The sequence below is a fragment of the Chrysemys picta genome, chromosome 6, assembly GCF_011386835.1.
Source record: "Chrysemys picta bellii isolate R12L10 chromosome 6, ASM1138683v2, whole genome shotgun sequence".
NCBI lineage: Eukaryota > Metazoa > Chordata > Testudines > Emydidae > Chrysemys > Chrysemys picta.
In genome coordinates, this window is record NC_088796.1 from 12,471,808 (window position 1) to 12,494,757 (window position 22,950).

At 41.9% G+C, this 22,950-nt stretch overlaps 1 protein-coding gene across 1 annotated transcript in view; it reads right to left on the reverse strand.

The window, feature by feature from the left end:
* EPG5 (ectopic P-granules 5 autophagy tethering factor) overlaps positions 1-22,950 on the reverse strand; it is an 87,112-nt gene that overhangs the window by 19,782 nt on the left and 44,380 nt on the right. The window contains 13 exon segments of the mRNA XM_042850705.2: positions 1,630-1,733; positions 2,877-2,952; positions 3,799-4,006; positions 4,172-4,326; positions 5,230-5,443; positions 6,524-6,718; positions 8,174-8,330; positions 10,871-11,013; positions 12,315-12,431; positions 12,433-12,478; positions 16,198-16,369; positions 21,052-21,196; positions 22,160-22,283. Coding sequence (XP_042706639.2) covers positions 1,630-1,733; positions 2,877-2,952; positions 3,799-4,006; positions 4,172-4,326; positions 5,230-5,443; positions 6,524-6,718; positions 8,174-8,330; positions 10,871-11,013; positions 12,315-12,431; positions 12,433-12,478; positions 16,198-16,369; positions 21,052-21,196; positions 22,160-22,283 — 1,856 coding nt within the window.

Below are 22,950 nucleotides of genomic sequence, written 5' to 3' on the forward strand. Positions count from 1 at the left end.
GTGATAATCAAGATGGCCCATTTTAGACAGTTGACAAGAAGGTGTGAGGATACTTAACATGGGGAAATAGATTTGATATGTCATATTGAATCTATTTCCCCATGTTAAGTATCCTCACACCTTCTTGTCAACTGTCTAAAATGAGCCATATTGATTACCACTATAAGTTTTTTTACCCGCTCCTACTGATAATAGCTCATCTTAATTAGCCTCTAAAAGTTGGTCTGGCTACTTCCACCTGTTCATGTTCTCTGTATGTATATATCTCTTCTTACTATATGTTCCATTCTATGCATCTGAAGAAGTGGGCTGTAGCCCACGAAAGCTTATGCTCAAATAAATGTGTTAGTCTCTAAGGTGCCACAAGTACTCCTGTTCTTTTTAAAGAATTTGGAAACTGTCAAAGGCATCACAACGTATTTTTCTTTCATGTCTACTGTCACCAGTCTGAATTCAGCTCAGCCACCCCAAGTTATTACTGTGTGGTGCCTGTTTAGTGGCCTATGTAATATGAATTAGCGGTGACAGTTCCATTGCTGGTGGACAAGCATTTACATGTATATAAAAACCACCATGACAAATGGCAACATTGTTTGCAATCGCAACAGCCACATCTAAGAATGGATGAGCCTGGAGATTAGGTTGTCCCTCCCGGTTAAGGGTTGAGACACATTAGCAGGCTAATGACAGGAAGGTTACAGTCTGGGCAGTAGCAGTACATGTGCGCGGTTGACAAGTGGAGGAGGTGAGTATTCAGGACAGTCAGTCAGGCACCCTCCATCAGCAGTAGTTACACACGAAGTTTTGAAATAAACAAACCCACTATTTTGCCTAGGGCTGTTGCCATCTCTTCTGTGGCTGTGTAACGGAGATAGCCTTGTAAAATACCACGGCATTACAGTTCAGGCACAGCAGCACTCGGATGCATGTGCCCAGTGGCCATGGCCCACACCCAAGACCTCTCTCACCCCCAATGGCTTTCCAGGAATCCTAGAACATGAAAGATTAATTGCTCAAACATTGCCCAAAGCCCTTCTCACTCCCAGCCCTCAACTAATGACAACACCCAGATCACTATCCCGTTAATCCTCCTGCTTTACCACCTTTATGACATATCCCTATGAACCACCCCACTAATGCTGAACCCTCCCAATTCTCAGATGAGTAATGAACATTTCAGAAAACAGATCTGGGCACTGCAACACCTCGAGTGCCCTCTACTGGGGGGTTCAAGAATGCACAAGTATCTGTTTGAGAATATCTCCTAATGATTCAGGACCAAGACAGGAAGTTCTTCAAACTGCATCTGCCATTGAAACCAGAAATATTTGTGGTTGGTTTTAAATCTCCCTCTCTTCCTCTTCTCCTCTCCAGGCCCTTTGCCTGAACTTTTTGCTTTGCTCTCTCTAACATTTCTAAAAATCTACCGTTCCTCTCTGTCCGTGCCACCAAAACCCTTTTCATTTCATGAATGAGTTAGAGGACAGTGCTTATAACAGAAAGACAGACATAACCTTGGCTAGAAATTCATACCCACCAAACACATCCACCCAAAACACTGATTGAGCTGCTAGGCAGAAAGTGCAACTGGATAGAAACAACAAGAGCATAAATCTGGACTTCACCCACCTGTAAAGCTTTGGTGTAAAACCAATATACAATCTGTGAACAGCTGTACCATACTTGAGGCTACAGGAGTGTCACTCTCCAACCAGGGGTAGCATTGCTGTTTACTTCAAAAACACAAACAATGAAGTTGTGTCACTGCATTTATCAAACCATTATAGGTAATAAATATTTATGTAATTCAGAAATATCTGCACAAGCCACCCTACCTTGTCCTAAATGGGAATATTACAGGTGTGCGCACTCCATTCAGACTCAACCATTTACATTCACCTGTTCCTTGCTTGGAGCAGGTACACATTATGGGACTGTAGCAAAGCGACCCTTGAGGTCCACAGTATTATCTAGTTACTTGAGCCAACATTTCCAGATCTCTTTCACAAGTGCCAAGCTACAGAATACGCCAGCAATAGTCAACTTTTCAATTATATGCAGGAGATACATTCACAACTAAAGAAGATTGGGGGTTTAAAGGGAAACCGCACCTAATTTGCTAACATGAGAACCATTTCCCCAAGTGAAAACTCAGATGTATTTGAAAACACACGTCCCACAGCAGGTATAATGCTAGGGCAGACTCATGCTGAAAAGTAACATGGAAGACATCAGTATTATGGAAGCTGAAGGCAGGAATCTGGAAGCCACTTTTTTAATCTGTGTCCAGTACTAATTGCCAGCATCCATATTTTTCTTTTTATCGTCTATGGTTCCACACTAGTGTTGGGTGAAGTGTACAAGGTCCAGAAAGGACTGTCCTGCTACGGCAAGATAACTTGCTACTGTCAGGACAAAAAAATATTAGCTCCCAGTACTGACCCTGGTGCCTCAGCCTGGCAGTACTACTTTTCCATTGGTCCAAGACTGAATGAAGCAAGTGTAGGACAGGGATTAAGGTAATTCACTTACTGTGTGTTTTTTTTTTAAAACACACTTCTGATAAGCTAAGTGCCTTTTCAGGTTTTATCTGAAACTCAAGTCAAACACAACACTGACTGGAATGAGTGAGAGGACTATGACCAAGTAATTTTCTTAGTGAAGTGCAATTCCTTAAAAAAATTAAGATAAAAAACAGTGTTCTAATGAGTTCATTGATTAGTTCCACAATTGATCAATGACATGACTTTAAATTATATACAGGTTTGCTGGTTAAACAGAGGATTATAATTAAACCATTACTTTAAAAAAATACCCTTTTGTTTAATAGCAACAGTTCATGTAATTATGAAAAATTAAATTGCATTAGTGTTTACCTGGCATCATCTTTATTTAAAACCAGAATCCATGGTTTAAAGAGCTCAGTGATGGTTGAATGCAAGGACTGCACCACTAAAAACAAAAAAACAAAAACAAAAAACCACAGCTTTGTTACTCAAGTATAACTTGTAGCAATCAAATTACACACAGCCACCAAACCCGGATAAAAGTTCCTAACCTCTTCCTTCAAAAGAGGTGTAAACCAGACTAAATCATGGGCAAATGAAGACTGGAAATAAATTAATACTTTATTTCCCAATAGCTTCACAAACATTACCTCATTAAATCTCACAACCTCTATCAGGTAAATATTAACACGATTTTTATAAACTGAATCACCGGAGTGAAGGGACTTGCTAAAGGCAAAAAGGGTCTGTATCAGAACTGAGTTTAGTTCCCACTCCTGTGTTCAAATCACAATGCCACACTTCTTTCTCTGAAAACAGTGGAAGCAGCACATATGCATCTGAAGAGAATCTGGCACCAGGACACACAACTCTCAGCAGTAAATCTAGATTCCTCCCATCACCATAGAGGGGAGAAGTTATACAGCACGCCTGCAAGTTGAAGTACTAAAGACAAAGTGTTCCCGCAATATCCTGCCCTGTTTTTTTTTAAATGCCAAATACAGATCAATCCTGAACTCTGGATAAGTGCGGGTTGATTATGTTCCCTGGGTTCACTGACTGCAGCTCCTGATAACTGGGTTCATAGGGAACCTCAGCTCTGGGGAGATCCTAAACTCCTTAGGAGTTAAGCTAAATGATTTCACAGCTCATAAGCAACAGCTGAGATCTTTATAAGGTTGGGCCCCCTACTGTATTTGCAAGCGCAAAGGTCTTCAATAGAAGATCTTAACCCACTAGACTGTGGATATTCAACTTCTCTCTTTAAATAATTTGCTTTTATGCACATTACCTGCTAGAATTCTGCTGCTGCCAACTGGTTCCTGTGCTAAACTGACCACCTCAGAATCAATAAGCCGTTTCACGAGGTACTCCAGCAACGTCTTCACTTCAGTCATGTAGGGACTCCACTTGGAAAACAGGCCAAAGCTCCTGAAATCCAATGAAGCTAACCGTAGCTTGTAGAAAGACTTGCAAAGCCATTCTATTGTCTCCGTGACCTGCAGAGAGTGGAGAGCTCTGAATCAACCAAGGAGGATACAAATTCGGGGGGGGGGGTGGGGGGGGGGGGGAGTGCTACAGAGCTATGTGGCTGTTCAATGGTGGATACCGATTTCAGCTGAGAATTACAGTAAACTTCAGAGATCAGCTAGAAAGCTTCCCACCTGTTCTGCAGACAGAAGGATTTTTGCAGAGTTTCGCAGTACTGGACTTTTAGTGGAGTCATCCTTGCTCCTTCGTTCAGTTTCTGAGGTACAGCAACCCAAAGTTTTAAGCAATGCCTTCCAACAGTCAGGGCTAAGGAGTTGCTCTGAAGAACCTTTGGACAAAAAAGAATGGGGGTTGTGTTTTTTATTTAGGAAAAGTACATTAAAATCATAATGATAACTTGAATTCCTCTTTCCTAATATTGGCCATAGGAGCCTGCCATTAGATGGACATGTATAGCCGATGACAAAACTATGTGAGAGATGGTGGCTTGAATCTTAGGATATTAAAGCTATTCCCCAGATGTGGATATTTTAATGTTCAGATTTAGTGTTATTTTTATTACAGCTTACAGGGCCTCAACTAAGATCAAGGCCCTGCTGCAGTAGGGGCACTATGCAGACACAGCATGAGACAGATAATGCCTCCAAGAGTTTATGACCTAACAAACAAGACAACGGGTGAAAGAAAAGAAGTATTGTCACCCCATTTTACAGATGGGGGAATTGAGAAATAGCGAGATCAAGGAATTCCCCCAGTCACACTGGACATGTGTGGCAAAGCTGAGAATCAAACCCAGGGTTCCAGAATTCCAATGTTTTAACTGCCAAGGCTAGTCAAAAGTGTCTCAAAAATATGTTGTAACATGACTGATGGCAAAATGATATGAGACACTCCAGCTTTGCCAGTGAGAGAAAGCTGTGCTCTGCCTCCCTGCAGCAATGCAGGCTGAAAATCTATCACCCCAGATCTGTGGATCTCGATATGAAGAAAAATGTAGCTTTTTAGTACAGCTAACATACAATTAGCAGAAAATATACACCCAAATCTGTATTTACTAAACTGTGACAACTTTGAAATCATACTGTATTCGTGGTGGTTTAACTGTATTGAAATCCCTCTCCATACCCCAGTCCAAATTTTAGGAGTTTAAATATTGAAGCAGTCTAGTACAGTTCAATGTAGTTATTTTAAAATTAATCTGAGGCTTGCCCTGGTTGACTCAGATACTCACTTTGCATGAGCAGTCTTAGAAAGTCACTGTAATGATCAGGGAACTGGTACTGAAGGAGATCTGTCCAGTGCTTGCAGAAAATATTAAATGGCATCAAGATGTCTTCTTCAGGCTCAAGGCCACAGGCGCTGAGTGCCAAGTGAATGGACTCCAGAAGCCGGGTACGTTCAGACAGAGGAGGCTTAGTGAGGTTTAGCCATTGTGGGAGGTCAAACTAAAACAGAAGAGAGGCAGTGTTTGTTCAATAAAGTCCTATGTTAAAAACAGAGTTAATTGAAGAGCTGAATTTTAAGAATAAAGGGCTTGCTGGGACAGAAAAAGGATATTTTTGTTTCAAGATAGGCCAGGAAAGAAGGGGATGGCTGCATGGCTCATAAGTTTGAAAATGGGGACAGCGTCTGTCTAACCTCTAGGTCAGGGGTCGGCATTCTCTGGCACGCGGCTCACCAAGGTAAGCACCCTGGCGGGCCAAGCCAGTTTATTTACCTGCTGACGCGGCAGGTTCTGCCAATCGCGGCCCCCACTGGCTGCGGTTCGCCGTCCCAGGCCAATGGGGGCAGCGGGAAGCTGCGGCCAGCACATCCCTCGCCGGCGCCGCTTCCCGCTGCCCCCATTGGCCCAGGACGGCGCACCGCGGCCAGTGGGGGCCACGATTGGCCGAACCTGCCGCGTCAGCAGGTAAATAAACTGTCCCGGCCCGCCAGGGTGCTTACCCTGGCGAGCAGCGTGCCAGAGGTTGCCGACCCCTGCTCTAGGTTATGTGTTCAAATCCAATCTAGGTTAATAGTAAACTGAACGTAATCATTACCCAATGGTTGCTTGGTTGCCTCTGTGAAGTGTGTTAGGACATTCAGTCAGGTTCCCAGTGGACATGTGTCTGTCCCCAACACTGCTGTCACAATGGGATTGATTGGCTCCCTTGTGGTTGCCTCTTCAGAGGCACCAAAGACAGAATGAGCCAAGGAGACCAAACCTTCCTTTGACCCCAGCTCAGAAGTAAAGCTTGCTGAAAGGGAAGCACTGGAAAGCATGTACTGCTGCTGCCCATGATGGGAAATGATATTTTTATAATCCCTTATATAGTGTTCACCTCCAGCCCCGCTTCAACTTAGCCACAATAAGAGCTGTGCTGTACTAGCAATATACTCCTAACGAGTAATTCATCACTGCTGCTTTAAAAAAAAAAAACAGGTTTTATTTATTTCTTTGTTAGTCTGAATTCACATTCTTTTGGAAAACAGTCCTGAGATGCAACCCGTATAACACTATATTATGAGCATTCAGAGCATGTTACCTTCGTCAGCAACGTGAAAACAACATCACTGTTGTCATCACTCAGAAACGCAACAACTTTTTCATACAAATTTACAAATTCATCAGGTGAGGCAACTGGAGTGAAGTAGGGAGAGAGCAGATTACAGAGTCTTCGATTCTGTAGGATGGTTTGGAGGACTAATTTGCATTCAGATTTGGTCCCGCTGATAAATACCTTAAAAAAGAGAGTTAGTGTCATTAAACAATTCCTGAAGAATGTAGTTTCATTCTTTACAGCAGGCTTTTCTGGGGGTGGAGAATTCAGTTGGATTAGGACTCTCTCAAAAACAGATAATCCAATGGGTCTCTTTTTAAATGCATCCCATCAGGTCTGTCTCTGGAAGCACATAAAAAGTACTCTTAAAACGCAATATAAACTGAACTGAGCTCTTTGAGGCTGGGACTGTCTTTTTTGTTGTGTTTCTCCAGGACCTAGCCAGTAGGATCCTGGTCCATGATCTGGGCTCCCAGTAATACAAACAAACAAGCGTAACAGAAACGCCCTCCTCCAAAATCCATTTGTAAAATAAATATATTCCACCACTGCCTTTAGAAAAAGCCCAAGTGTCCAGGAAAGCCTTACTCTATGGTCCTAGAAGTCAGAAATTCTGGCTCAGATGGGCCAATGAGAAGAAATTAATTCCTGATTCAAGAGCCCTTCCTCCTGTCACTATACATGCGAAATGTAGGGACAGGAAACAAGAACTCTTCAGCTGATCTCAAATGCTGCAGTAGCGCATAGGGAAAGCGGTACCTAGAACACAAACTATACAGGGTTTAATAAATCAACATAAACACCATGAATTGCTAATGGCTTTTCTGGAGCACTGGTGTAATATGCTCCCTATAGTTAACACTACCAAGCAATAGGAATTATGTTTTGCACCAGCAGTATCTTCTGACTAGTTTTCTACATCAGGGAGGAGGCAGAGAAGAGGCGGGGCAGAGGCGGGGATTTGGGGATGGGGTTGGAATGGGGGCAGAGAGGGGGCGGAGTTGGGGTGGGGACTTTGGGGAAGGGGTTGGAATGGAGGCGGGGAAGGGGTGGGAAGAGGCGGGGAAGGGGTGGGGCCTTATGGAATGGGTGGAGGGGACGGGGCTGGGGGCAGAAGGGCGGGGGTGTCAGTGATGCAGCCCTTGGGCCAATGTACTAGTCCTCATGTGGTCCTCATGGTTATTTGAGTTTGAGATCCCTGTTCTACATCAAGCATACTGCAATAGTTTAATCTGAAGGTGACAAAGGTATGGGTGATTGGCCAGGTCCATGGAAGCAACAAAACAGTCAATCAATGAACCAAAATGCTAAAATGCCCTTATAAGCAGTGCAGCTACCTGGGATTCAAAGGGCAAACTGAAGATCCAGACTTCTTAACTACTAAACTCAATCGTTTTCTTCTCACATTGAGCCTGCAGTAGCTATAACAGGCATCTCAGAACAACAATCTTCATGCTGCTTGTGTGTGACACTACTGAGGTATTCTACAATGTGGTGGTAGGAGAACGAGGGGCATACTTAGCTATGAATTCCCATACATCTGTGGATTTATTTTAGACCTTAGATATTAGCAGGCAGATTTGATTAAAAAATTGTGAAGCATGCAGAATTAGAGCGTATACAAAATAAACTTACTTGGCCGAGGATCTCGATGCAGGAGGTAAAGAACTGCCTTGTGGGTGGATGGCGTTGAGTTTCATCACACACAAAATCTATTACTGCAAAGAACAAGCTAATTCCAACTTTCTGAATTCTAGACGTCGGCTGCCTCTTGTAGATATTTATTAAGGCTCTGCAGAAGAAGGCATATAAAACTACTAGTCTGCATACAAATTATCACCCATAACAAAAACCACATTACTATGGCTGCTATCTATGAGGAGGACTTTTTGGTTTGGTGGGATTTTTTTAAGAGTGGTTCTGCCTTGAAAAATGGCTCCCATACGTAAAAGTAGCACCTTAGATCTTGACCTTTCTAATCAAATAAAGTCACTTTATTTTCAAAAGATTTTACTGCATTTCACCCGTTAGCCTTTAAGAACCAGCATAAAGTATAGAGAGGTGATATTACTTTACCTCTATATTAGACACGGTTGTGGCTACTGCTGGAATACTACATCCAGTTCTGGTGTCCACGATTCAAGAAGGATGTTGGTAAATTGAAAAGGGTTCAGAGAAGAGCCTCAAGAATGATTAAAGGATTAGAAAATATGCCTTAAAGTGATAGATGCAAGGAGCTCAATCTATTTAGCTTAACAAAGAGAAGTGTAAGGGTGATTTCATCACAGTCTATAAGTACTTAGATGGGGAATACATTAGACAATAGGCTCTTCAATCTAGCAGAGAAAAGTATAATACAAATGTATAATATAATATACATATACAAAATGGGAAATGACTGCCTAGGAGTACTGCGGAAAGGGATATGGGGGTCATAGTGGACCACAAGCTAAATATGAGTCAACAGTGCAACGCTGTTGCAAAAAAAGCAAACATCATTCTGGGATGTATTAGCAGAAGTGTTGTAAGCAAGACACAAGAAATAATTCTTCCGCTCTACTCCGCGCTGATTAGGCCTCAACTGGAGTATTACGTCCAGTTCTAGGCATCACATTTCAGGAAGGATGTGGACAAATTGGAGAGAGTCCAGAGAAGAGCAACAAAAATGATTAAAGGTCTAAAAAGCATGACCTATGAGGGAAGATTGAAAAAATTGGGTATGTTTAGTCTGGAAAAGAGAAGACAGAGGAGACATGAGAACAGTTTTCAAGTACGTAAAAGATTGTTACAAGGAGGAGGAAGAAAATTGTTTTTCTTAACCTCTGAGGATAGGACAAGAAGCAATGGGCTTAAATTGCAGCAAGGGAGGGTCCAGTTGGACATTAGGAAAAACTTCCTAACTTTCAGGGTGGTTAAGCACTGTAATAAATTGCCTAGGGAGGTTGTGGAATCTCTATCATTGGAGATTTTTAAGAGCAGGTTAGACAAACACGTGTCAGAAATGGTCTAGATAATTCTTAGTCCTGCCACGAGTGCAGGGGACTGGACTAAATGACCTCTCGAGGTCCCTTCCAGTTTTCTATGATTTTATAATACAAGCCAAAAGCTGGAAGTTGAAGCTAGACAAGTTTAGACTGGAAATAAGGTGTCAATTTTTAAAACAGCAAGAGTGATTAACCCCTGAACAAATTTAGCCATGGTCATGGTGGATTCTCCATCACTGGCCATTTTAAATCAAGGCTGGAACTTTTTCTAAAAGATCTGCTCTAGGAATTATTTTGGGAAAGTTCTACGGCGTGTGTTATAGAGAAGGTCAGACAAGATGAATACAATGGTCCCTTCTGGCCTGGAATCTAGGAATCTATTTTTGTGCACCATCAACGGAATTGTTTACTGAGTTCCAATCAGTTACACCTTGGCAAACGCTCTGAAGTCAGTGGACTGCACAGGTATCACAGCAGGCAATTTAACAAGACAATGGAGTTACACAGGTGTAAACCAAAGTATTAATTTTGCCTGCAGAATGCATTACCAATGACACTCTGGAAGAAGGATCCCAAAGTAAATGTGCAGGGCTGAAAGTTAGGCAAAGCTTATTTATAAAGTGTTATGTACACGTGTATATTTTATAAGGAATCAGTGAGATGCAAACTTGCAACCACATTCTTACAGAAACTTTACAGCATAGAACTACACTGTGTGGGATATCCGTTTGCACCAAGGCCTTCGAGAGGAAGTGGACCTCATGTTAATTCAGTCATCAGCAGATTAAATTACAAAGCCTTCTTCCATTACATTATGTCCACAAACATTTTGGAAAGCTGGTGTGATAGCTCTGAATCATAGCTCTATCAAAGCACTTTTGAGTGCATTGAGGAAAGTCCAAAAACACTGACACGATAGACACCTATTTTTAGTTCATGGAGGATCTAAATGCTATAAAATTTTGCTGTGGCCTGATATTTAGTATATCAAGTCATTGCACAAAGAAAGTGTTGTCATTTGCTTTTGCAAATGAGTTAGAAAGCAATGGTTAAACTAGTTGCAGAGTATAATAAATGAAAGTGTAACATGGAAAACACTATGAGATAAGATAGGCTGGATGAGAAGAGCCTACTACTGTTGTCAAAAGACAGAGTTACACCTTCTGTTCATGTGATAGAGATCTGTGTTATGAATCATTAAGTCTGAGGGTTCAAATCCTGCCCATGACTCATACCAGTGGGCATGTACAAAAGCATGAGAATAGATTTTGCCTTTCACTTGGCTGTATAGAAAGTCAAATTCTCATTGTAAAACACTACTGTAGATAGCAGTAACTGTGTTACTTACGTTATAAAGTTTTCCACATGTACAGCTGCTTCCACAATGGTCAGAAAAGGCGGCTTTGTGGCTTCTGCTTGTAGCAGTTTTACTTCTTTACGCAGAGCGTGAAGCTGCTGGCTTATTGCTTCATTTTTATGCTTCCCTTCAAACTAAGGGAGATAGAGCAGTTAACTACAATTTAAGAACCTTTACAAGACAAGTTTTCTAAAATTCTCCCTCCCCTCACAACAAACATAAAAAGAAACTGGAACCATCAGCAAGGTCCTGAAGAGAGATGATTTCCTGATTTTGGGCCTAGAGCATGTCTTGATTCTGTGGAATGTACTGCATAAGCACACACATCTTGGTCATTTTTCATAGTTAATGATCGCATAGTAACAAAATTTATGCTCCTCTATTTAGTATTTTTAAATATTTATAACCAAATGGATAAAACCTAAACCAGGGGTTCTCCAAACTGGGGGTCGGGAACCCCTCAGGGGGTCACAAGGTTATTACATGGGGGGGGGTCACAAGCTGTCAGCCTCCACCCCAAACTCTGCTTCACTTCCAGCGTTTATAATAGTGTTAAATATTAAAAAAGTGTTTTTAATTTGTAAGGGAGGGTCGCACTCAGAGGCTTGCTGTATGAAAGGGTCACCAGTACGAAAGTTTGAGAACCACTGACCTAAACAATTAGAATAGACTAAAAAACTCCATCTACACAACCAGTGAGGTCTTCTACAAACATCCCATTTTGGTTCCGTTATTCCATCAACAAACATATGTGCCTAGTGTCTTTCACCAAAATAATTTAACAAGATTAAATATAAACTTTACATAGGGACCACTTCTTAGTTGAGGAAATGCAACCACCTCTAGAGTGAAATGTAGCAACTGTACAACAGTGCACATCTGCACTACCCCAAGTACAAGAACTCTCAACTTGGTGGTTTCAGTATACAAATTCAATGATCCAAAAGCATGGAGCTAGAGCAGAGGTCCCCCAAAGCGTGGGGAGTGCCCCAGTAAGGGGGTGCGGAGGAACGTCCGGAGAGGCATGGCGGGGACCTCCCCGCCTCCAGCTCTGCACTGGTCCTGTCCCCAGCCACATTCCCGGCTCCGTGCTTGGCCCCATCCCCAGCCTTGGCACGGCTCTACTGATGGCCCCACATCAGATCCCAGCCTTGCTGCTGGCTACGGCTCCATTCCCAGCCCAAGGCCAAGGCTGGGGGCAAGGCCGGAAGCGGAGTCGCACCTCACTGTAGGTGCAGACCGCAGACCAGCTGTGGCTCCCCCCCCCAGCCTCGGCCCCACTCCCGGCCCTAGACCCCACCCCCAGCCTCAGCCTCAGCCCCCTTGCCCCTGTCTTCGTCCCTCTGCCCCAAGCTGCGGCCCCACTGGCTCAGGGGCGCAACCCTCAAAGGTTTGGGGACCGCTGACCTAGAGGATGTGAAATTAGATTTCTAACCTGGACTGTCACAAGAGCTGCTCCCTGACAGCTTTTATTTGAAGTACCCGGACACTTCAGCTCAAGGGTAATCTGTTCTTCCCTGTTGATATAGAGTTTGGGCATGGTGTCCAATATTCTCACTGTCAAGAGCAACCTGCTGGGTCTCTCGGCGAGCTGCAGTTCTGCGAAATATAGACAAGAAGTAGCAAAACCTTTAGCACAGAGCTGGCATTGGAAACTTTAATAGCAAGAATTACCATGACTGCAGGATTACGGGTTTTACAAGGAAACAGGTTGTTAACTATAGTTCTAGATAGTAAATAATCCAAACTTCAGGCAGTATATAAGTTTACTAAATGAAAAACAGAATTAATAAAACAGATGTACATTTCACAAGCAGCAATTCATAACAATGGGGAAGTAACTTCACCAGGAGGACCAGAAACTACTCAAAGTTAGCACCAAAAAAGAGTCTGGGACAATCAAGCTGGAAATGTAATAGGCCACATATTGTAACTAGATATAAATAGCCTTTAAATAGAAAGGCTGGATGGTTCAGTTAACACACCAAAGCCCATTGAGAGTTACTGCTAAAAAAAAAAAAAAAAAAAAATCAGGATTTGTTCTGTATCTCAAGCAGTTTGATACATCTCTTCTCAATGATCATGCCAACTCTTTGAAAGGATTTAGAGACTCCAATGACAGAAGGGACCATTGTGATCATCTAGCCGGATTTACTGCATAACCCAGGCCATAGAACTTTCCCCAAATAATTCCTAGGGCAGATCTTTTTTAAAAACATCCAATCTCTATTTAAAAATGGAGAGTGAGGGAGAATCCACCACGGCCTTGGTAAATTGTCCAATGGTTATTTACTCTCACTTAAAAATTTAATTTCCAGTCTGAATTTGTCTAGCTCCAACTTCCAGCCATTGGGAAAACATACCTTTTTCTGCTAGATTGAAGAGCAGATTATTAAACATTTATTCCCTATGTAGATACTTACAGGACTAATCAAATCACCTTTAATTTTCTCTTTGTTAAGTTAAATAGATTGATCTCTTTGAGTCTACCACTATGGCATGTTTTCTAATCCTTTAATCATTCTCATGGCTCTGCTCTGAATCCCCTCCAATTTATCAACATCCTTCTTGAATTATAGGCTCCAAAACAGGACACCATATTCCGTCAACCATCACACCAGTGCCAAAAACAAAGGTAAAATAACCGCTCTACTCCTATTCGAAATTCCCCTCTTTATGCATCTCAGGATTGCATTAGCTCTACTGGCCACAGTGTCACACCTGGAGATCATGTTCAGCTAATTATCTACCACGACACCCACATTTTTTCCAAAGTCACTGCTTTCCAGGATAGAGTCCCACTTTCCTGCAAATATGGCCTACATTCTTTGTTCCCAAATGTACACATTTACATTTAGTCATACTAGAACACATATGGATTAGGCCTTAACCGGAGTATTGTGTCCAGTTCTGGGCACCACATTTCAGGAAAGATATGGATAAATTGGAGAAAGTCCAGAGAAGAGCAACAAAAATGATTAAAACATGACCTAGGAGGGAAGATTGAAAAAATTGGGTTTGTTTAGTCTGGAAAGGAAAAGACTGAGAGGGGACATGATAACAGTTTTCAAGTACATAAAAGGTTGTTAAAAGAAGGAGGGAGAAAAATTGTTGTTCTTTGCTTCTTGTCCCATCCTCAGAGGCTATGAGCTTAAATTGCAGCACGGGTGGCTTAGATTGGACATTAGGAAAAACTTCCTAACTGTCAGAGTGGTTAAGCACTGGAATAAATTGCCTAAGGAGGTTGTGGAATCTCTATCATTGGGGATTTTTAAGAGCAGGTTAGACAAACACCTGTCAGGGATGTTCTAGATAATACTTAGTCTTGCCTTGAGTGCAGGGGACTGGACTAGAGGACCTCTCGAGGTCCCTTCCAGTTCTATGATTGTTTGTCTGTGCCCACTTAACCAAGTGACCCAGACAGCTCTGTATCAGTGACTTTTCTTTCATTATTTACCAATTCCCCAATTTCTGTGCCCTCTGCAAACTATCAGTGATGATTTTATATCTTCTTCCAGGTCATTGATAAAAATGTTAAATAGCGTAGGGCCAAGAACCGATCCCCAGGGGACCCCACCAGAAACACATCTGCTTGAGGATGATTTCTCATTTAGAATTACATTTTGAGACCTATCAGACAGTTTTTAACCCATTTAATATGTGCCTTGTAATTTTATATCATTCTAATTTTTTTAAATCAAAATGTCGTGCAGTACTAAGTCAAATGCCTTAGAGAAGTCCAAGTATATCACATCAACACTGTTGTCCTAATCAACTAAACTTGTAATCTCATTCCCCCCGCCCCCCCAAAAAATCAAGTTAGACAGATCTATTTTCCATAAACCCTTTTTGATTAGCAATTTTGTTCTTGCTTAATAAAGTCCCATATCAGCTGCTCCATTATCCTGCCCGGGAATCGATGTCAGACTGACAGGACTATAATTACCCTAGCCATTGTGTTCATCCTTTTTTAAAATGGTCACAAACAGCTTTCTTCCGGCCTTCTGGAACTTCTTGCTGCTCTAAGACTTATTGAAAATCAACATAAAGGTCCAGCCAGTTCCCTTAAAATTACTGAATGCAAATTATCTGGACCTGCTGATTTTAAAATGTCTAACTTCAGTAGCTTCTGTTTAACAACCTCCAGCGATAGTAGTGGAATGAACAAGTGTTATCACCGTATGATCAGACTGCATCTGTTTTTCCCCCCAACTACAGAATAGAAATATTTAGTGAACACATTTGCCTTTTCTTCATTATTATGATAATTCTACTATTTCCATCTATTAATGGACCAATACCATTGCCAGGATTCTTTGTTCCTAATACATTTAAAAAATTCCTTCCTATTAAACTTAACTCTGCTAGCCAGAGAATTCTTTTTGTGGTCCTTTGTCATACCTCTCTTTGTAGTTTTTTGCTTCCCATATCAATGGTCTACAACTACTAACTTCATATTCATTACTATCAACCTCCCATTTCTTCTCTCTCTCTCTCTCTTTTTTTTTTAATATTAAATGTTTGCCTTCACTTCCCCTTTAAACCAGGTGGGTTTTGTTTTTTGTTGTTGTTTTACCCAATATGGCCTCCTTCCTCAGTTGTAAGATTGTGGCTTTTTGGTCATCCAGTAAAGTGTTCTTACATGATTTCCCAATTACCATTCACATTTTTCTGATTAAATTATTCCTCTCAGCTGATTTGCTCAATTGTTTTCAGCTTTGTGAAACTGGCTCTATTAATGCAATAAGTATATTTATTTATTCTGCTTGCACATTACAAATGTGATCAAGTCAAGATGGTTTCTTAATGGCTAAAAAGGGTAACTTTTTTAAACAATTCATTTATCAGTTTTTTTAACACTAAGTTCTTCAGCTGCATTTTGCTATGAGACTGGTGACAGAATAGTCTGTATAAAAAACAATGTATGAAGTTACCATCATTTGAGGCCAGATTTTCCTCTTGCCGGCTCTATTGCAAGAAATGGCCACAGTAGGATGACTTGTGTAAAAGGATTAGTTAACTAATTACTGACTATAACCTATTCCTACTCCAGATCGTTATGTCTTTATTAGAATGAGGTGAATGTTCCATTCTTTTCCAGGGAACAGAATAAATCCTAGTAGTTAGTTCTGGTCCTAAATATGTTAAATCATCAATTAAATAATGACGCAATCTACAAGAAAAAACACAAAATAGGTCAGTGATAGTGAATCAAATTCTGTTATTTCTAATCATGCTAACAATACAGACAAGAAGGCTGCTTAAGAAGTCATCTGAACATACCAGCAGAGCAGAAAAAACATAGCTAAAGATCTTACTTGGCATATTGCTGCAAGTTGTTAAGGTCCATGCGCACCAGCTGTGTTGCTTCTTTCTGACTTACTAGACTGACAGACGAAATAACAGGCACAGGAGGTTTCACTGGTTGAAGGGGAAGAGGGGGTTTGGGTGCATCATACTTCTTCAAATTACTCAGTATTCTCTCCTTGGCTAGAAAGGAAAGGAGGGCAATCTTGTCACTCAAAGAAAAACACGTAGGATATAATCTGACCATACAAATAATTTGATTATTGCTGGTTGTGACGCTGACAGACCAGCTCAAATCAAAGCGGTAGGCCAATTCACTTGTGTGTGAATAGCAAAAAAAGTGGGCTAGTAGGCATAGGCCAATTCACTTGTTAGAATAGAACTAAGGAGAAAGTTATCATATTACATTTAAATGACATATACCCTGGTAATTACATTTACACCAAATTTACCTGTTGGTTGCTATTGTTTTACATTATGTATATCCTTGTACTTAGTTAACCCTAGATCAAAATTACGTATTAATGCCAAGATGAGGAGATGGCTGATGTGTAAATTTCATGAAAACTAATGAAAGATTGTTTGGACTGCTGTAACTAAATGCATTGTGTATATCTCTAACTGGATTGCCCACCAAACAGGATTGGAGCCTTGGAACCGTAAATGAAGAATTAACTTCAAAGTATGGGTCATTGTGTTCAGCAATGGGAAATCCATACACCCAGTCTGTATTTGGGCAACAAGGAAAAGCCCATGCTGTGATGGAGACACCAGCCAGATTGTTTTCTGGGGGAAAACAGCTATAAGAATGAATCCAGAGGAATGATCCTGAATCTCTGAACTGTTCTGGATTGTAGCAGGATGGAATACTGTACAAGTTGACAGAGATTTACCCTGGGTGACCCTGAAAAGACTTTTGCAAAACTAGCAGATTACTACATCTCTCCTATCATTTTGGACTTACAAACTTGGACTCATCTGTTAATGTATTTTACCTGCTTTAACCTCTCTAACTCTCACTTCTTTTTCTTAACTAATAACTCAGCCTCCTTGTGTGCATTATGTGTATGCATTATGACATAGTCTTTAATTATATGATCACATACTATTTTCTCCCCAAGACCTCTGCCTCATTCATTGCACAAAATGGATAATGCTCAATTAAATATTCTTTTCCCCCTCATTGCTCAGTGTGGGGCTTCAGTCCTTTTTTACTGCACACTATTCAAACCCTGCTCTGAAAACAGATTAGTTTCATTAAGGGCTTTTCTATGGTGCTCATCACTACAGTATAGGAGTGCTTGACAAACATTAATGTCTTTATTATCACAACACTGAGATGAGGGGGTATTTTTTATCCCCATTTTACCAATAGGGAACTGGGGTAGATTAAGATCAAAAGTGTCCACTGATTTTGGATGCCAATTTGAGATACCCGTGATCTGATTTTGCAGAGCACTTAGTAATATATAGCACTTGACACTTTTAGAGCACAGCTCCCTTTGGCTTCAGGTTCAGCTGAGATTGCTCAGCAGTTGTGCAAATCAGACCGCAAGGTCCCAAGTAAGACACCCAGAAAACTAAGACACACATTTATTGGCCACTTGCAAGAAGTCTGATTTAAGTGACCTGACTAGCATCACACAGGAGCTCTTGGCAGAGGCAGGGATAGAATCCACCTATCCAGGGAAGGTATTCAGCCACCTTTACCATGAGTCCATTGTGATAGATGCAAGACCTACTTTGGAGTAGGGACACCTCAAAGACTAGTATACTATTGTGTCTGGCACATAGAACCATAGATTTACAGAACACTGGGGAATTACAGACCAGTCAGCTTAACTTCAGTACCCGGAAAGATAATGAAGCAAATAATTAAGCAAACTGCGAACACCTAGAAGATAATAAGGTGATAAGTAACAGTCAGAATAGATTTTCAAGAACAAATCATGTCAAACCAACCTAATAGCTTTCTTTGACTGGGTAACAATTCTTGTGGATGGGAGGAAGCAGAAGATGTGGTATATCTTGACTTTAGTAAGGCTTTTGATATTGTCTTGCATGACCTTCTCATAAACAAACTAGGGAAATACAACCTAGATGGAGCTCCTATAAAGTGGGTGCATAACTGGTTGGAAAACCTTTCCCAGAGAGTAGTTGTCAGTGGTTCACAGTCAAACTAGAAGAGCCTATTGAGTGGGGTCCTGCAGGGATCATTTCTCCATCTGGTTCTGTTCAATATCTTCAACAATGATTTAGATAACGGCATAGAGAGTACGCTTATAAAGTCTGCAGACGATACTAAGCTGGGAGGGGTTGCAAGTGCTTTGGAGGATAGGATTAAAATTCCAAATGATCTGGACAAACTGGAGAAATGGTCTTAAGTAAATAAGATGAAATTCAATAAGGACAAATGCAAAGTACTCCACTTAGGAAGGAACAATCAGTTGCATACATACAAAATGGGAAATGACTGCCTAGGAAGGAGTACTGGAAAAAGGGATCTGGGGGTCATAGTGGAGCACAAGCTAAATATAAGTCAACAGTGTAGCACTATTGCAAAAAACAAATAAAAAATCGTTCTGGGATGTATTAGGAGGAGTGATATAAGCAAGACACAAGAAGTAATTCTTCCGCTCTACTCCATGCTGATTAGGCCTCACCTAGAATATTGTGTCCAGTTCTGAGTGACACATTTCAGGAAAGATGTGGACAAATTGGAGAAAGTCCAGAAAAGAGAAACAAAAATGATTAAAGGTCAAGAAAACATGACCTAGGAGGGAAGACTGAAAAAATTGGGTTTGTTTAGTCTGGAGGAGAGAAGACTGAGAGGAGACATAACAGTTTTCAAGTACATACAAGGTTGTGGCAAGGAGGAGGGAGAAATATTGTTCTCCTTAACCTCTGAGCAAAGGACAAGAAGCAATGGGCTTAAATTGCAGAAAATGTGGTTTAGGTTGGACATTAGGAAAAGCTTCCTATCAGGATGTTTAATAAATTGCCCAGGGAGGTTGTGGAATCTCTGTTATTGGAGATTTTTAAGAGCAGGTTAGACAAACACCTGTCAGGGATGGTCTAGAAGATAAAAGTCTTGCCTCGAATGCAGGGAACTGGACTAGATAGTCTCTTGAGGTCCCTTCCAGTCCTACAATTGTATGTGCCAGACACCTTAGTCAAATGGGATATTCAGACTATTGTATCTATAAATGTGATATATATCTGCGTGAGCTAGAGAGCGTATTTTAGCTCCATGGAGGAAGGTACAGAGCTTTCTCCAGGAACTAAAGTTCAGTGGGGGGAGAAGTGGGTAACAATTACAAAAGTTAAACAACTGCTCCAGAGAAGTCTCACCCCTGGGGGAATTCCATAAACTGCTTCAAGAGGCCCAGCAGAAAGAACTTTTGGTATAAGGGGCAGCCTGAATTGACTCGGGGACCTTCTTTTGATACTCAAATGGACACGAGACTGTAACCAAGAGGGCAAAACCCTGCTGAAGAATGTAGGGCACTTAACAGGCTCTCCATGCAGATGATGGGTTGATACTTGGTAAGCCTAGCATGTATGTAGACCGTTTATTGTTTTGTGACATGTTTTCTCTATAATGCTTTTGTTCTATACCTACTGTGGTTTGTGAAAGCTGGCCAGCCCTTGGTAACACAGTCATAGCCCCTAGGAGCGAGCAGGATGGCAGGCACTGGACTAAGGTCAGACCTACTGAGATAAGCCCAGTGAATTGCAAGGGGACTGCAAACCTAAATCCCAGGTCTGGAGGGAGAGGATTGCAAGTCGCCACCAACAGAGAAGTGATGGCTAGAGGCCTGAGACCTAAAGGTGGTGCCCTTGAACAGACCACGGAGGAGGAAGAGGTGCAGTCAACCCTGGAACTGTGAAAATCATTCCATCTCTTCCTACAATCCCCTGCTTCATTCACTATACACCTTCCAACTTCTGCAACAAAAAAGGTAGAGGGTCCTAGAGACAACAGCCGCCTTTACTACACAACCCTGATTCATTCCCAGAGCAGGTCCATCATGTGCACTGAATGAGGCAGGGGTCCTGTGGGTAGTAAACAGCATATGATCATGTAATTAGGATTGTATCATAATGCATATACACAATTGGCCAAGTTAAGGTTGTACAGACAGCCTTAATTCTGATATCTCCTAGCGTTTAAGTTTGATTTTGCAACCTTAATATTTTCTTTTATCATAGTTTTGTGTGTGTAATTCCTAGGTTGTTTAAAAAAAAATCCATCATCTTCAGGCATCAGCTTTGCCCACACCCCAGCTCCCCATCCCTCCCGCCCCTGTATAAGCTTTATACAGGGTAAAACGGATTTATTTGGGTTTAGACCCCATTGGGAGTTGGGCATCTGAGTGTTAAAGACAGGAACACTTCTGTTAGCTGCTTTCAGGTAAACCTGCAGCTTTGGGGCAAGTAATTCAGACCCCGGGTCTTTGTTGGAGACAGGAGTGACTGGCTCAGCAAGACAGGGTGCTGGGGCCCCGAGCTGGCAGGGAAGGCAAGGGTAGAAGTAGTCTTGGCACATTGGGTGGCAGCCCCAAGGGGGGTTCTATGTTCCAACCCGTCACACAGGCTACTTATTTAGGTGCCTAAATGAGGATTTAGTAGACCCCTAATTTCTGAAAATCTTGGCCACTAACTGCATTACAAAAACGTCATCCTATTGCAAGCCAAAAGTACTTCAATAAAGAATATATGAACTGCATTAACCCACTAGTTATAATAAACACCACTGTGTTCCCAAAGCAGCCTACTGCTAAAATGAGCTTTTTTCACAACAGTCCTAAACGTACACTCATTGCTTCTGCAATAGCTTGAACAATGTTGTGTTTGTGGCTTACCTGACAAAGGGTTAGTGAAATCTGACTGCACTGATGAAGTGCTAGGGGTTGCATGGGATTCAAGTTTGACTTGGAGCCAAAGATTTAGAGCTTCCTGAAATTCATGCTGTATGCGTTCAATATTGACATATTCCATCCACAAATCCTATGGCATGAGAGAGAGCTCAAATTATTATAGGGCACTTTGCACAGCTGACAACGTACAATATACAATGCACCCATCTCTACGTACAGTACCAGGGAGACTGTACAGTCACCGAGCAGAAACCAGGCCCAAAAGAAAAAAGCTGAAGAAAAGCAGCAGCTAGAGATAAACCCATCTAGGCACACAGAGCACTGACAGTCACTTATGACCATCATGGAAGGAATCTAACAGTCTCTGGGAGGAACTTCTATAAATGAGTTCCCTGAACCTAAAGGGCTCCATTCCAAGCCCAGTGCAAACTGAACCCCAAGACAGTAGGGCAAGCAGAACTCAAAGAAACAACTGCTTGCAAGAAATGGCGAGGAAGCTGCAGTTCCTTAAGTATCAAGGGCGTAAGTTATTGAAATCGGTAAAAAAGGGCTGTATTTCCCAGAGTTTATCCGTACCCAAAATAAGTTTGCCTGATCAAAGAGCCCTCAACTAATAGGGGCATGCAAGGTTTCACATGCACAGTATACAGAATAATGTAAGCACCCCCCTGGCTCATTTTTGCTTGATCAGGAAATAATACATAATATTTCAATGAGAGCAGGTCTGAGGTTCAAGTGTTTTATTTGCTGTCTAAAATCCAGTTCTGGACTGTCCTCAGAGCCATTTGAAAAGGCATAAGTAGGTGCAGAATAAGAGCTATGTTCTTGTTGTAGCATGCAAGAACTCTGGGCCTGAGCTCTGGCCCTCATACGGAGGGAGGCTGTTTGGGTCAGCACACAGGAGTCCAAGAAAAAGTCCACTGGTGCTGGAGAACCTCAGCTTGCAGAATGGACCGTGCTGCAGACTAGCAGGGCATAGAGTGCACCACAATTTAAGACGTTAATTAAGTGGCTCTTAACCAGTGAACTGAATTTTGGATCATAAAATCAACCCAGTCCTGCTCTGTCAGTGATACTGAAGTCTTTGTTTCACCTGCTGATTTTGCATGATCTTAGCAAGTCTGTACACATCGTATTGCTTCGGTAAAGACGGAATGTATGCATCTCCTTTCTGAAAGCTCTCTTCTTCCAGCCACAGAACAAACACATTAAAAAGCCTAAAAGAGAAAAATGAGGGGAGAGAGGGGGAGAAAAAAAGTTAGACGTCTACAGAGTGTGTGTTTTCTTCCTTAACGGCACATGAACGAACACACACACACACACACACACACACACACACACACACAGTGTGTATGATTGAAATGGGAACCTCTGGAGCTAAAAAGAATGAGTCTTTTCAACTTGAGCTAAAGAACCAGGCTCAGTAACTGGGGGGATGTAACCAATTAATATCCTTTACACATTTAACACAAAGGGGGACATGTAACACACACCGACTGGTGGGTTACATCAGAGCCCAGCTCAGTGGCCCTGTTACACTCCAGTGTGGAAGATGGTAGGTCAGCCTAGATTGAAGTATGGGACAGCAGGAGGAAAGAGCTTTGGAGAGTTAATTTTCAAGGATTAGAGGGGTCCCTGAAGAGGGACGGGACAGCGGGGTAGAAAGTAACTGAAGGGTGTAACCCTGAGCCACCGTATTAAGGACCCCTGGGTCCAATGTTATAGACACCCACACAGGGAGGAAGGAAGAAAGGCGGTTGGCAAATAGAGGGGAGGAAGGATCCGGGGAACAGTCCAGTAGGTCACGCTCATGTGTACCCTCAAAACGGGTGCTTGCCCGTCTGCTTACTGTGGGTTGAGCCCGCCTGGGATGTAGATGTGGGT